General features: G+C 35.7%; 1 protein-coding gene across 2 annotated transcripts in view; it reads left to right on the forward strand.

Moving 5' to 3' along the window:
- The window catches only part of Baldspot (elongation of very long chain fatty acids protein baldspot), a 131,544-nt gene that overhangs the window by 48,738 nt on the left and 69,555 nt on the right, over window positions 1-13,251 (forward strand). Inside the window, exon 1 of one of the 2 annotated variants that reach the window (XM_067112643.1) lies at window positions 968-1,925. The exons of the other annotated variant lie outside the window; for it this stretch is intronic. Within the exon in view, the coding sequence (XP_066968744.1) occupies window positions 1,480-1,925 (446 nt within the window). The 5' untranslated portion in view covers window positions 968-1,479. Of the gene's footprint in view, window positions 1-967; window positions 1,926-13,251 lie in introns of those variants that run through there. 2 annotated transcript variants of the gene reach the window in all.

Here is a 13,251-nt window from a genome sequence, read left to right on the forward strand (position 1 = left end):
ACACACACACAATGAAATGTTTTGCATATATATATATATATATATATATATATATATATATATATATATATATATATATATATATTATATATATATATATATATATATATATATATATATATATATATATATATATATATATATATATATATATATATATATATATGAATTCCAAGCAAAGCGGGGTCGTTTATATAACTTAATTAAAACCAAACCAAGATGAAAAATGAAAAGGAGACGAATTGGGGCTCATATGGGACGGACCTTATTCTTCAGCCACTTTAAAATCTGTTCAGGGCGACTGACTGAAGGTCTAGGTAGCAAGCAAGTGTACTGAAAGTGAATAGCGATTGCTGTAGTTCTTGAATGAATGACACGCCTCTTAAAATACTACTTCTTGTGTTATGTCTGGCTGGCTGTTAAGAGCGATTACGTATAATCGAGTAACGTACTACAATAGAGAACATTTTTGTTCCGCTGTATCGGTGTTCATTGTCCCTGCGAGTACTTGCTGAATGAGCAAATTCTCGAAATGTTTTCGCGTAACAAAAAGATTCCAGCGTAGAAGGCGCCTTTTGTGTTCGTTAGTTCCAAGTCCTTGTTCGCTATATCAGTTTTCTATAACACGAACCAATGTCAAAATCTTGCCATGACAATAAGAGATCGATTCGTTCACTGCATGATTTCAAAAGGACAAGTTCAGTGCTGAGCGGTTTTAACAATTGAAGGACTTCCGCGTGACGTCATTGAGTCACTAAACGATAAAGAATTCCCAGTGCTCTGAATTTAATACTTGAGTGGCGATGATATGAGCGTTCCTCCGCTAAAACAACGACGACAACCACCACGTCTCGTTGTCTCTTTCTTCTCGATGTCCCCCACCCCCTTCCCCGACAACCGTCCCCCACCCCAACTCCCCGGGCTACCACCACCACCACGACCCAGGGAGGGCCGCGTGTGTACAGGTAGGTCCATCATGATTCAACGTAGAGCGAAAGCTATTCTCTCCGGCATTGCTCATCCAGACTTCGCGCGCTCAACATCTCCCGCGGCTCGAAACCTTACTCTCAGCTCGTGCGCCTTAGCTCATTCGTTGGTCGACTGTGTAATTGTTCCCCCACTCCCCACCCCCTCATGACTTGTCAGTCTACAGCTTGCCTTCGGTAGGGACGACGCACTCCTCCGAAGAGACTTAGGCTCTGACAGTTTTCGGACACTTTCAGTAATGAGCTGATGCCGGGACTCTGATAAAACGATTTTATAGAGTACGTCAGTTGCTGGCTTGTCCATGCAAACAGTGAATGAAACTGAATGAAAAATCACACCCCTTTACATTTGAAAGATCTTTGACAACTTTAGAGATTTCTTCACAAGGACAAGTGGTAGGGTCATAGCAGTTAACGGGACATTTAGCAACTGCATAGAGGCTTGTTTACCGCGTGTCGTGTCGATCGTATCGGGAAGAAGAAGCGAAGCAAAATGGCCAAAGTGATTCCCGAACCCCTGCATAAATTCCTGGGGCCAGACACCACCATCTTTACCCTGACGCAGAACAACAAGACTGTCATTTATGACTTGACGGTGCCCCCGCGACAGGTGGACGGATTTTACACGACGGCCACCAACTATACCTACTCTCTCACGTTCAGCTTCGAGGAGGAATTCGAAGTGAGAGATTACACGGGTTGGATGAGGTACAACTGGTGGCAGGCTCTCGTCTGGATAGCAATCTACGTGACCTTCATCTTCGTCGGTCAGAATTACATGAGGGACAGACCCCGTTACGAACTGCGAAAGGCCCTGTTCCTGTGGAATACCGTTTTGGCTATCTTCAGCACCTTCGGCGCCATCAGAACTGTGCCAGAGGTCCTCCATCTCATCAAAGATTACGGTTTCGGCTTCACCTGCTGCATCTCGGGAAAACCGTAAGTAGAAGAAGAAAACTGTGTTCTCGATCTTTATCACGTAAATCGTTGGACGTAACGAAACCCGTTCTGCTTTCTTCGAAAATAAACTGCACCGTTTCGTAAAACAAATATTCAGATGGACGTACCGACAGAATGCAGTGCTTTCTCATCCTTCAACAATGGGAGTTTATTTAAGAGAAAGTTTTGACATTGCCATGAAGCTGGTTTTTATTGAAATCGCAACTTGGTCCGGATTTTCTTTTGTGTGTGTGTGTGTGTGTGTGTTTGTGTTTGTGTGTCGGGTGTTGGGACCGGTTCATACCGCTAAACATCGACAGAAGTGTCGAACACTGTCTACACTGCTCGGCAGATGAATTCTGTTCGATAAGTAGATTGTCATTCTAGATCTCCCAACCTTGCTTAAGAGCTCTAAGTAAGCACTGGGAATAAAATTAAGAGATTGATACCAAGGGAGATTCATTGTATTCGTCTGCGCAGGTGTTCCCCAGTGGTAGAGAGCCCCTCTGTCGTCCTTTGTGATCCATGGATGTCGATTGCATTGCTCTGGCGTGTAAATATTTCAGAGGCCTTGAATAATAAAGAAGTGGAGTAGATGAGTCTGGCACGCGAACAATAAATAGATTATAAACCGGATTATCGAAAAGAAGTTTGGCCCACTATAGTCTCCCCTTAAATCAGAGGTCTGAATTCTTCCTTTATAGTACACTCATGAGGGGAAACGTGTAAAGAGTTGTGAAGATACTGATTATATATATAATATATATATATATATATATATATATATATATATATATATATATATATATATATATATATATATATATATATATATATATATATATATATATATATATATATATATATATATATATATATATATTATATATAATACATACAGTAGGCATACATACATATATATAATATACATTATATTTGTATAAATACATACATATACATATCCATATATATGTGTGTGTGTAAATATATGTGTATGCGTATGTGTGTACTGTGTATGAATGTATGTATGACTTTTATACATACATACATTCAAGTTTTTGAATTACAATCGGCTGCTACAGCGTTACCAGAATTGTACCGCTAGAAACTTCTTGCCCTAAAAAAGAGAATTAGCTGTGAGCATTAAATAAATTATATCACTAAGAGATTAAATCCCCAATAAATCTCTTTTTTTTTTTAATAAGTACTGTGGAATGTAGGAAGTCATGCCGTAATATTCCAAGAATAAGGGTTAACGAAGTAAAATAAAGAATGTGATGTATTTTTAAAGGGACATTGTGGAAGACTATTAATACCATTCTCTGTCTCTGTTTTAGTGAATATTATAATTAAAAATCATTCCCAGACCGGCATGTCTTGTGCGAAGTGCGCTGGGACTCATCTCAGTGGTTTAAACTGGACTGGATTTATAATACTGATAATTATGGACGTTTTGCTCTCGTGAGGGGAGTGGGTAGCGGGGAGGGGATGAGCGCCGACAGCCTCAGTGACCTGGTGATATTACAAAACTTTTGTTCCTCATCATGGTTTTATTGTGTTTACAATTCTGACGCTCTGTCTTGGGAGCTGTCCAAGGTCGAAGTTCGCAGAAGAGTAAAATTGACAGAACAGGTATCAAAGACTTATAGGGTTCATCTTCTGAATAATAATAATAATAATAATAATAATAATAATAATAATAATAATAATAATAATAATAATAATAATAATATAATAATAATAATAATAATAACAACTTCATTCTGTGGGTTCATTACGACTTATTTCCTCTCATAGCCTCTTTATTATTGTTATAATTTTGAAACAATTGGGTGCGGTTGCTAGGCCAACTGATGGCCTTACGGACTTTTATTGCATTATCTTTCTTTCACCAATGGTCACCCATCCAGGTAGTGACCTTCGAAACGCTTTGTTCATAAAGAAAAACTTAAAGGAATGATTTAAAGTAGATGAGAGAGCATACAAGAAAAGAACAGAACGCAGTAGGCTAGTGGTCTTAGGGGCGTTAGACCACAGTGGGAATGGTCAGTACTTGGATGGGTGGTGGTGGCTCCAGTGAGTTGCCAGGCGAGAACCTGTTCCTGTTTGCTGCACCGCTGGTGACTCATTCTTTAAGGCCGTACAGCACTGGGTCTGATCAGTATTTGGACGGGTGACCGCTACGGAGTGATAGCTATTTCTAGCACAAATAATCGGTTTTAGATCATTCAAGATATCTAGTTATTGATATTCCTGTTACTCAGATTTTTATTTGTCCGGAATTCATTCGCTCTACTTGCATTAATTTTTATCTTTGTCCTTGACCTTAACTTTATTTCTGATGGGCCAAAACTTTTTTAGCCGATAAAATGTCGAAACTGAAATTTCAAATTACGTTTTGCATTATATCTTGAAGCATCCTTGGAACAATTTACCCTTCACTACAATGATTCTTTTAAGGGACAGTTACTCAAATATTGACTGGGGTTACAAGAACGCAAATAACTAACTGGAAATTTCATTGGAAGACAATTTCCACCCAGATTTGCTCCTAACTGCTGAGGGCAAAATCTGCAATAAAAAAAAAATGTATTTTAGTATGCGTCCGTAAAAACGGCTACTGCTTTAAAACTGTTAGAGATAAAGAGCTAAACTAATTGTCACTTAAAGCTAAAGAGCGTGTCAACAATATCTGCAGAAAACATCTAGGTGGAAATAGTGTCTTTCAATAAAATTTTCAGTTAGCTATATGCGTTTTTGTAGCCCAAATCAATATTTGAGCAGCAACAATCCCTTAAACAACTAAAGACTTCAGGCCTGAAGGAAGCAATTTTGAGTGATCCCAGTCACCAGTGGATCCGGAGGGGTTGGGGCACCTGGGCACGTGCCCTCCCATGAAAAATAAAGACATATAATGATAATATTGAAGATTTGGATAATAACATAATTAACAAAAATAAAATTGGGAAAAATAAAAATTTGTTATAGAATTTATAACAAAATTAAAATTAGAGAGAGAGATATATATATATATATATATATATATATATATATATATATATATATATGAAAATTAGTGGCCCCCACCCATGAAATTTTTCTGGATCCGCAAGTGTTTTCAGACTACGGCCGTTTTCCAACAGAACCACATTGAAATGCGGGTAGATATCCCGTAGACTTTTCCTAGCGCGCGCTGTTCAGCACTACAATAAATCATTATAACTTATTCTAAAGAATTCTCTATTGCAGTTCGTTTTTAAATCTTTAAAACTAATACGTTGTCAATTATGGACTTTGCACAAAAGATTTTTTCTAAATTGTGTCAGTGTTCGTTCTTTTATCATTTGTCATTTTTCTTTTCTTTTCTATATTTGGTTTTTGCTTTTTCTCGATGTGATTTGAATGATGATATCGATTAATGAATGAAGTTATCAGAATTGCTTCAGCAGTGTTAGAGTGTAGGATATTCATTATTATTATTATTATTATTATTATTATTATTATTATTATTATTATTATTATTATTATTATTATTATTATTATCCAGATATAGTCAACTCAATGACCAAGACCTTTCCCATTTAACTCTTTGGGAACACATTTCCAGTAAATAAAATAAAATGGGAAGAGTAGAGAGACTGAGACAAAAATGGCAAAACCATATATATATATATATATATATATATATATATATATATATATATATATATATATATACATATACATATATACATTTATAATATATATAGATACATGCATTTATGATACACACATATATATATGTATATATATATATGTGTGTGTGTATATATACACATTATATAAAGGCAAAAGACTAATTACAATTACAGATGCATGAATGAATCAATAGATTAATCATTAATATATTGTTTCACAGAAGGTCATTTGCTGTATAGACTAATCAATGGATAAATAATTTACGAATATGTATTATATATATATATATATATATATATATATATATATATACTGTATATATATATATATATATATATATATATATATATATATATATATATATAAAATATATATATATTTTATTATAAAAGTGTGTGTATTTTATCATTCACGTAGAAGGAAGGAAAGGAAAGTCCCTTTTATTGTACCCTCAAGCATGCAAGCGAGCAGTAAACCAAGTGTGTAAATACCACGGTGAAAAGCCCATTACCCTGGGAGAAAGTTTTGACAACAGCAGTCAGTCGGGTGGTCACGTGCCCTCGATCCCAGGGTCTTGCAAGACGCGCAGCTTCACCCCTCTTGTAGCTTAGTTAGCAACAAGCTCTTGCCATGAACGAAACTGGTTTGGCGTGTGTGTGTGTGAAGACGCTTTCATTTTCAAACTTCGTAATTTTCTCTGCAATCTCATGTACAACAATTGGTGGCAGGGACTCGTTCTGTGAGTTCTCGGTATCCCAAGAACCCAGTTAACTATCTCTCTCTCTCTCTCTCTCTCTCTCTCTCTCTCTCTCTCTCTCTGAAGCCCGAATATAATCCAGAAGCAACTTCGTTTTCACAAAATATTCCTTCTCATACTCTTCGAATCTGAGTCTGTTTTTTTTTTTATATCCTTTGTTTGCCGTTTTGTGGACGTTACGCAACTCTTCTTATAAGAATAATCAAGAATGCGAGTCATCCGTGTTGAATTGCAATTCAGTGCTGGTATTCTTAACCTGCTTTCCTTTCCTGAGATGTAAAACCTATCTTTGTTCACACTATGAAATGCATAAATTCTTGCATGTTTTCACTACTTATATAGATATGATTCAATTTTAAGGAATATTCCCATGCATTCCTCCCATATTTTCACTACAAATATAGATGTTATTCAATTTTAAGGAATATTCCCATGCATTCCTCCCATATTTTCACTATAAATATAGATATTCAATTTAAGGAATATTCCCATGCATTCCTCCCATATTTTCACTACAAATATAGATGTTATTCAATTTTAAGGAATATTCCCATGCATTCCTCCCATATTTTCACTATAAATATAGATATTCAATTTAAGGAATATTCCCAGATATATTTTCACCACAAATATAGATGTTATTCAATTTTAAGGAATATTCCCATGCATTCCTCCCGTATTTTCACTACAAATATAGATATTATTCAATTTTAAGGAATATTCCCATGCATTCCTTCCATATTTTAACTACAAATATAGATGTTATTCAATTTTAAGGAATATTCCCATGCATTCCTTCCATATTTTCACTACAAATATAGATATTAAATTTTAATGAATATTCCCATGCATTCCTTCCATATTTTCACTACAAATATAGATATTATTCAATTTTAAGGAATATTCCCATGCATTTCTCCCATATTTTCACTACAAATATAGATATTATTCAATTTTAAGGAATATTCCCATGCATTCCTTCCATATTTTCACAACAAATATAGATATTCAATTTTAAGGAATATTCCCATGCATTCCTTCCATATTTTGACTACAAATATAGATATTATTCAGTTTTATGGAATATTCCCATTTTAAAATGGTACAAACGAATCAAGGGAAGTCATATTGAATGATATTATATGCTGTTATCATGGGTTTCCTGAAGAGCAGATCATCAACAAGGAACCTATGTTTCCAATCCTTTTATTTATCTCAGGTCAAACTGCATCAACTGCTAAGGATTGTGTTTTCTTTGGTAGGCAATGTATTTTTTTTTTTCATTTTCGCCACTCGTTCCAGAGAGTTTCTTGCCAAGGGCTAGAATATTCGCGATGATTATTATTGAGGAACAACTTGTGAAAGGGCAAAAGCCCCTTTGGGTATAGTGTGCAGCAAAACAAAGCGTGCCTTTAAAAAAGTTCTTCAAAGAGAAACTGGCGTCCCACCAGCACATAAAACTGAACAAAAAACTGATATGAAAGAAAAACATTACCGGTCTCTTTGCGAAAAAAAAGAGAGCTTTCTCTTTCACGACAAAAAAAAAAAAACGGAAAAATGTGTCCAATAAATGTTTTTGTTTGGGTATAATTGCTGTCTGGAAACCCCAGTGCTGATCGGCAGTGATTTTCACAATTGTCTAACCGTGATTGTAAGAGAGTGGCCTAATCATGCGTTCCATGCTCAACTTCAGCCTAACAAGGTCTAATAGCTTTGTATTAACTCCACATTTCTCTCCTTTTTTTTTTAACAGCCGTGACTATTTTTTTATTTGGCAAAACCATTATCATTTATTTAAAAAAAGAACTTTTCAAATATTACCGTAACTTGCAGCATTTCACTTTAATGGAGGAATCAGTTAGTGACGTCACTACTCACGACCCGGCCAATGCAGCTCTTGAAATAATCTGAGCCATTCCAGCCGACGCCTTCCCCACCAAAACCTTTGTAAATTGCCTCCTCACGGCTGCGCACCTTGTTTCTTCTTCTCTCGCTCCTCTCCTTATCGCAGAATAGCATTCTTTATTACTCTGTTATTCGCTCAACATCTGCATTGATCTGTTCTTTCCCACGGTTATCGAGATTAGCGTTTTTCGAGGCAGACTAATAATTTGCCCAGGCGATGCGTGATGGTTGCGTTCTTTGTCACAATTTCTGTTCCGCTCTCCGTACGGTACCATTCACAAAACAAACATTATCTCGTTTCTCTCACTTCCCTTTTTAATAGTCTGCCTTTAAACCTTGACTCTCCTCCTGTCCTACCCTTTATTAATCTTCTTCCGTATCCAGTTTTTCCCATTCCACAACAAAGGTTTTCTATTCTTGTCTCTGGATGCCGCTAAGTGAAATCTGGTCTCCAACTCTGGAATAGGAAAATATTGATAAATAAAATATGAAAGTGCTTGTTTGTGTAGACTCCGAGGTGTGTATTTGAGTTGTAGCTTTTATTGCTCCCTACCCACATCATTTTACTTTTATATTCATGCATTCTTTTATTTATTTCCAAAATGTTCTCCATGCTTCAAAGCAACTAAATTGACACTGGATTGCCACTTCGTAAATACGCTGAAGTTTATCATCCTAGTAATGGCAGCTTTGCTAATAATGATAAACACTAAACATCAGTTTTTTAAGATTTCTGGACGATACTGCGATTCATGCAAATGATGCTTCAAGTTTTATGACGCGAGATACGGAACATTAGACAAATGTCCAGTTTGAACTCATGCAAACTGGAACAAGTTGCATTCTTAACCGGTTGCCGTTCGCATTCAGGGAATAAACATGCTCAAGTCTGCAAGCAGCTTTCTCCTCGAAGGGAATCCTCTCGGTTTCTGATACACGGGAGGTAGAGGCCCTTTACAGCAGCCCACCGAAATCGATATCCCATCTACCCAATCTTTCTAGTACCAACTCAGTCTTCTCGACTCCATCGCTTTATCCTCTTTGCATGCCCTAGTATAGTTTTGTGAGAGCCGTTTAGTGGTTCCTTTCGCACGCTGAATACAGGACTGAGAACGATTTATACACGACTCGGACATAACTCAGAGATCATATACTTAATAGGCGGCAGATTTGCTTCGTTGACGTCCGGATGAATAAATAAATAAAAATGAAAATAAATAAGATAAATAAGCTTAAGTAGAATAAATAAAAATAAAGACCAACTGTTATAGGCCTAGGAATTTTCTACTGTGAAGATGCTTAAGGATGAGACTAGGCCCATGAAAAGCTTCGCGTCGCTTCATCGCCACTTTATCCTTCGTGACTGAGAAGTATAAATTTTATCAGAGTAGAAGTGGATGACTAGTTGGCATACTTTTACTGTAAATAGTGGATGACTAGTTGGCATACTTTTACTGTGAGTACTAATGTGCTTTCATTTATCGGTAAAAGCAACATTAAAACTTCAAAGCTCCTCGATGATTGACGTATCAGCTGGAGTGGTTTCTTAGAACGAAATTTTTGTATGTGTTCGTCATGTGGTTATGTTGATGACGGATTTAGGCTTCAGCCATGCAGCCAGAATAATCGTTTTGATTTTGAATAGACCGATTTACAATTTGGGACTCAAATTGTTTATTTCCGTAGGTCATATTAGATTACATACAAGGATATATATATATATATATATATATATATATATATATATATATATATATATATATATATATATATACACACACACACACACACACACACACACACACACACACCATATTTTCAGTATTTCAAACCCACAATAAAAATACTCTCTCTCAGTGAAATTTATGAATGTTTAGGCTAATAATACGGCATACACCTTACCTGACTATGAATGTTAGGCTAATATACGGCATACACCTTACCTGACTATGAATGTTTAAGCTAATATACTGCATACACCTTACCTGACTATGAATGTTTAGGCCAATATACTGCATACACCTTACCTGACTATGAATGTTTAGACCAATATACTGCATACACCTTACCTGACTATGAATGTTTAGGCTAATATACGTCATACACCTTACCTGACTATGAATGTTTAGGCAAATATACGGCGTACACCACACCTGACTGCCAGTAGGAGCTATGGAAATCCCGGGCGTGGAAGGGAAAGCACGGTTAGTGGAGATACCAGATATAATCGGTTTCGGTGAGTCGAAGCAGAGACAAGAGTCAGGGAAGGAAGTCCCTGTATCCTGGTCCCTCCCCCTCCATTGACGGGCGAAACACTTTCCCTGGCCGAAAGGCGGTGGTGGCAGCAGGCAGGCATCCGGGACACCGCCAATGCAAGGTGGCCTCCCAACAGAGAAGAAGAAGAAGAAGAAGAAGAAGAAGAAGAAGAAGAAGAAGACGAGGAAGAAGAAACAGAAGAAGAAGAAAAAGAAGTAGGAGCAGATGACGAGGAAGAAGAAGAAGAAGCAGGAGAAGACGAGGAAGAAGAAGAAGAAGACTAGAAATAAGAAGAAGCAGGAGAAGACGAGGAAGAAGAAGAAACAAAAGAAGAAGTAGAAGACGAGGAAGAAGAAGAAACAGAGGAAGAAGAAGAAAAGTGTCTCAGTGCTATGAAGTGTAGACTGAATTCATAATAAAAGACGTTAGTCTTTCTTTGGTCACATTGGCGAAGAAGTCTGCTAGTATGTTAGCCCTTTTTCTCACTGGGAACTGTTGCAAAAGGTAAGATGCATTGCCAGTGAAGAAAGACAAGTACTGCTGGATGTATTAGTATATATAGATAATATATTAGTGGGAAAAGTCAAATAACTTTGCCACGCCAGTTGGGATATAGTCTTACCACCTCAGGTGCATTGGACTGCCTAACCTGATCAACACATCTCGAGTATCATTGTTATATGAAGACTTTCGTGTCGTCAAAGATAAATACAAAAATAAGTCATACTGTTACATTTAGATATATATCAGTTTTATTGTACAGTTTTATTGTTACCTTTTTTCAAAGTTGTTCGTAAGCGTTTATATATATATATATATATATATATATATATATATATATATATATATATATATATATATATATATATATATATATATATATATATATATGAAATTTTATCACACCGTGATTTATATACAATCATGAAGCTACAAATGTCTTATCGAAATTGGAGTCGCTGAATAGGCTTTTTTTTCCCCACGATTCCAATTCATTTATCACATATAAATTCCCTTCGAACAATTCTCCAACGGAGATATACCGAGGTAGCGTGGATTTCCATTTGTAGCCATGATTGAAATATATATATATTCTATTATTTATATATATATATATATATATATATTTAATATATATATATATATATATATAATATATATATATATATATATATTTGATTGTGTCTTGACTCAAGATATCTTGAAAAGTTATTAATGATAATTTTTTTTTTTCATACTCCATAAGCCCTGAAAATTCAAATAAATTGTTTCTGAGAAGAAATTTCAAAATTTACTGCAGATTTAATCCAAAGAGGTAATCGTTAACTCGTAGAGGGTCAGGTTTCTTCTCAATTTTCAAGATTTCATAGGGAATACCACAGCTTTATTAAGCATCTGAGGTATGAAAATGTCGTCATAGAGAATGACATGTTGGAGGTTTTCATTCTTTGATGGGTTTATATATATATATATATATATATATATATATATATATATATATATATATATATATATATATATCAAGAACTGGGTGTTAGGTGGTCAGAAGGTGGGTCTTTGAGATATTGTAAAAACCCTTTTTGATGCACTTTAAAGGAAAATGATTGCTTTAAATTTTTCATAGAGTTAAGAAACCCATTTCTTTGTAATTATAGTATCTCTTGGTTAATGGAATATGTACACACACACACACACACCACCTAACACCCAGTTCCCCACATAACAAATTGAATCCATCACTGGACTAACTAACATTTAAGGAGTAACAGTCAATCCATATTGCACTATACTCCATGTTGTCTTATCTAGAACCATAAAATCGAAGAATGAACAATTGTACCAGAAGCTTACCCACTATGAAAGGGCTTGATTCTGTATCAGTGGTAAAACAGTCCTGAGCTCTGCCAGTAAAGCACTGGGAGGGATAGAGATTAGCTATCAGTTACATGGACTTATTGTTGAGTTTCAGTCTAATCACAGTCTGAATATGATAACATACCCATGACGTGGAACTGTGAATTTGAACATTTTCTGTACGGAATTCAGTCTTATAGCAGGAATATTTCATCTTTTCGACAAAATCCTCCTTTGGTCCTTGCTATACCTTTCATTTTTATCTTTTGCAAGACCTTTCTTACCGTTGCCAGGCGTTGTTCATTCTCCTGCCGTTGGTGTAGTTTGCGGTGAAGGCAGTGATAACATCTGTTCAGTTTTGATGGAAATGATTCTGTGCGAATCATTATCAAAGGATGTGAGTCAGCGCTGTATATTTTTACTCACAATATGTCGGGTAAAAAATTAGAAATCATGGCCCGTATCAGTGTCACCACTTTTTGTTGTTGAAAGCCTGTAAAGCATTTTATTAGTAGTAGTCTATCTTGTAAGGCAACGAATTTCATTGGTGAATATACTGATGCAACGCAAGATGGAGTACACAAAATTTATTCAACAAATTCTTGCAATTTAAGAAATTCCGTAAGCACACAACGCTAATCTAGTTTAGCTTAGTATCTCTGAATGATCCAACGTATATGGTTAATTGATAAACCAATATACCTCACTATATTATTATTATTATTATTATTATTATTATTATTATTATTCAGAAGATGAGTCCTATTCATATGTCACAAGCCCACAGGGGCCATTGATTTGAAATTCAAGCTTCCAAAGAATATGTTCATTCGAAAGAAGTAATGGGAAGTACAGAAAGAGGAGATCAGTTAATAG

The sequence above is a fragment of the Macrobrachium rosenbergii genome, chromosome 12 (genome assembly GCF_040412425.1).
Source record: "Macrobrachium rosenbergii isolate ZJJX-2024 chromosome 12, ASM4041242v1, whole genome shotgun sequence".
NCBI lineage: Eukaryota > Metazoa > Arthropoda > Malacostraca > Decapoda > Palaemonidae > Macrobrachium > Macrobrachium rosenbergii.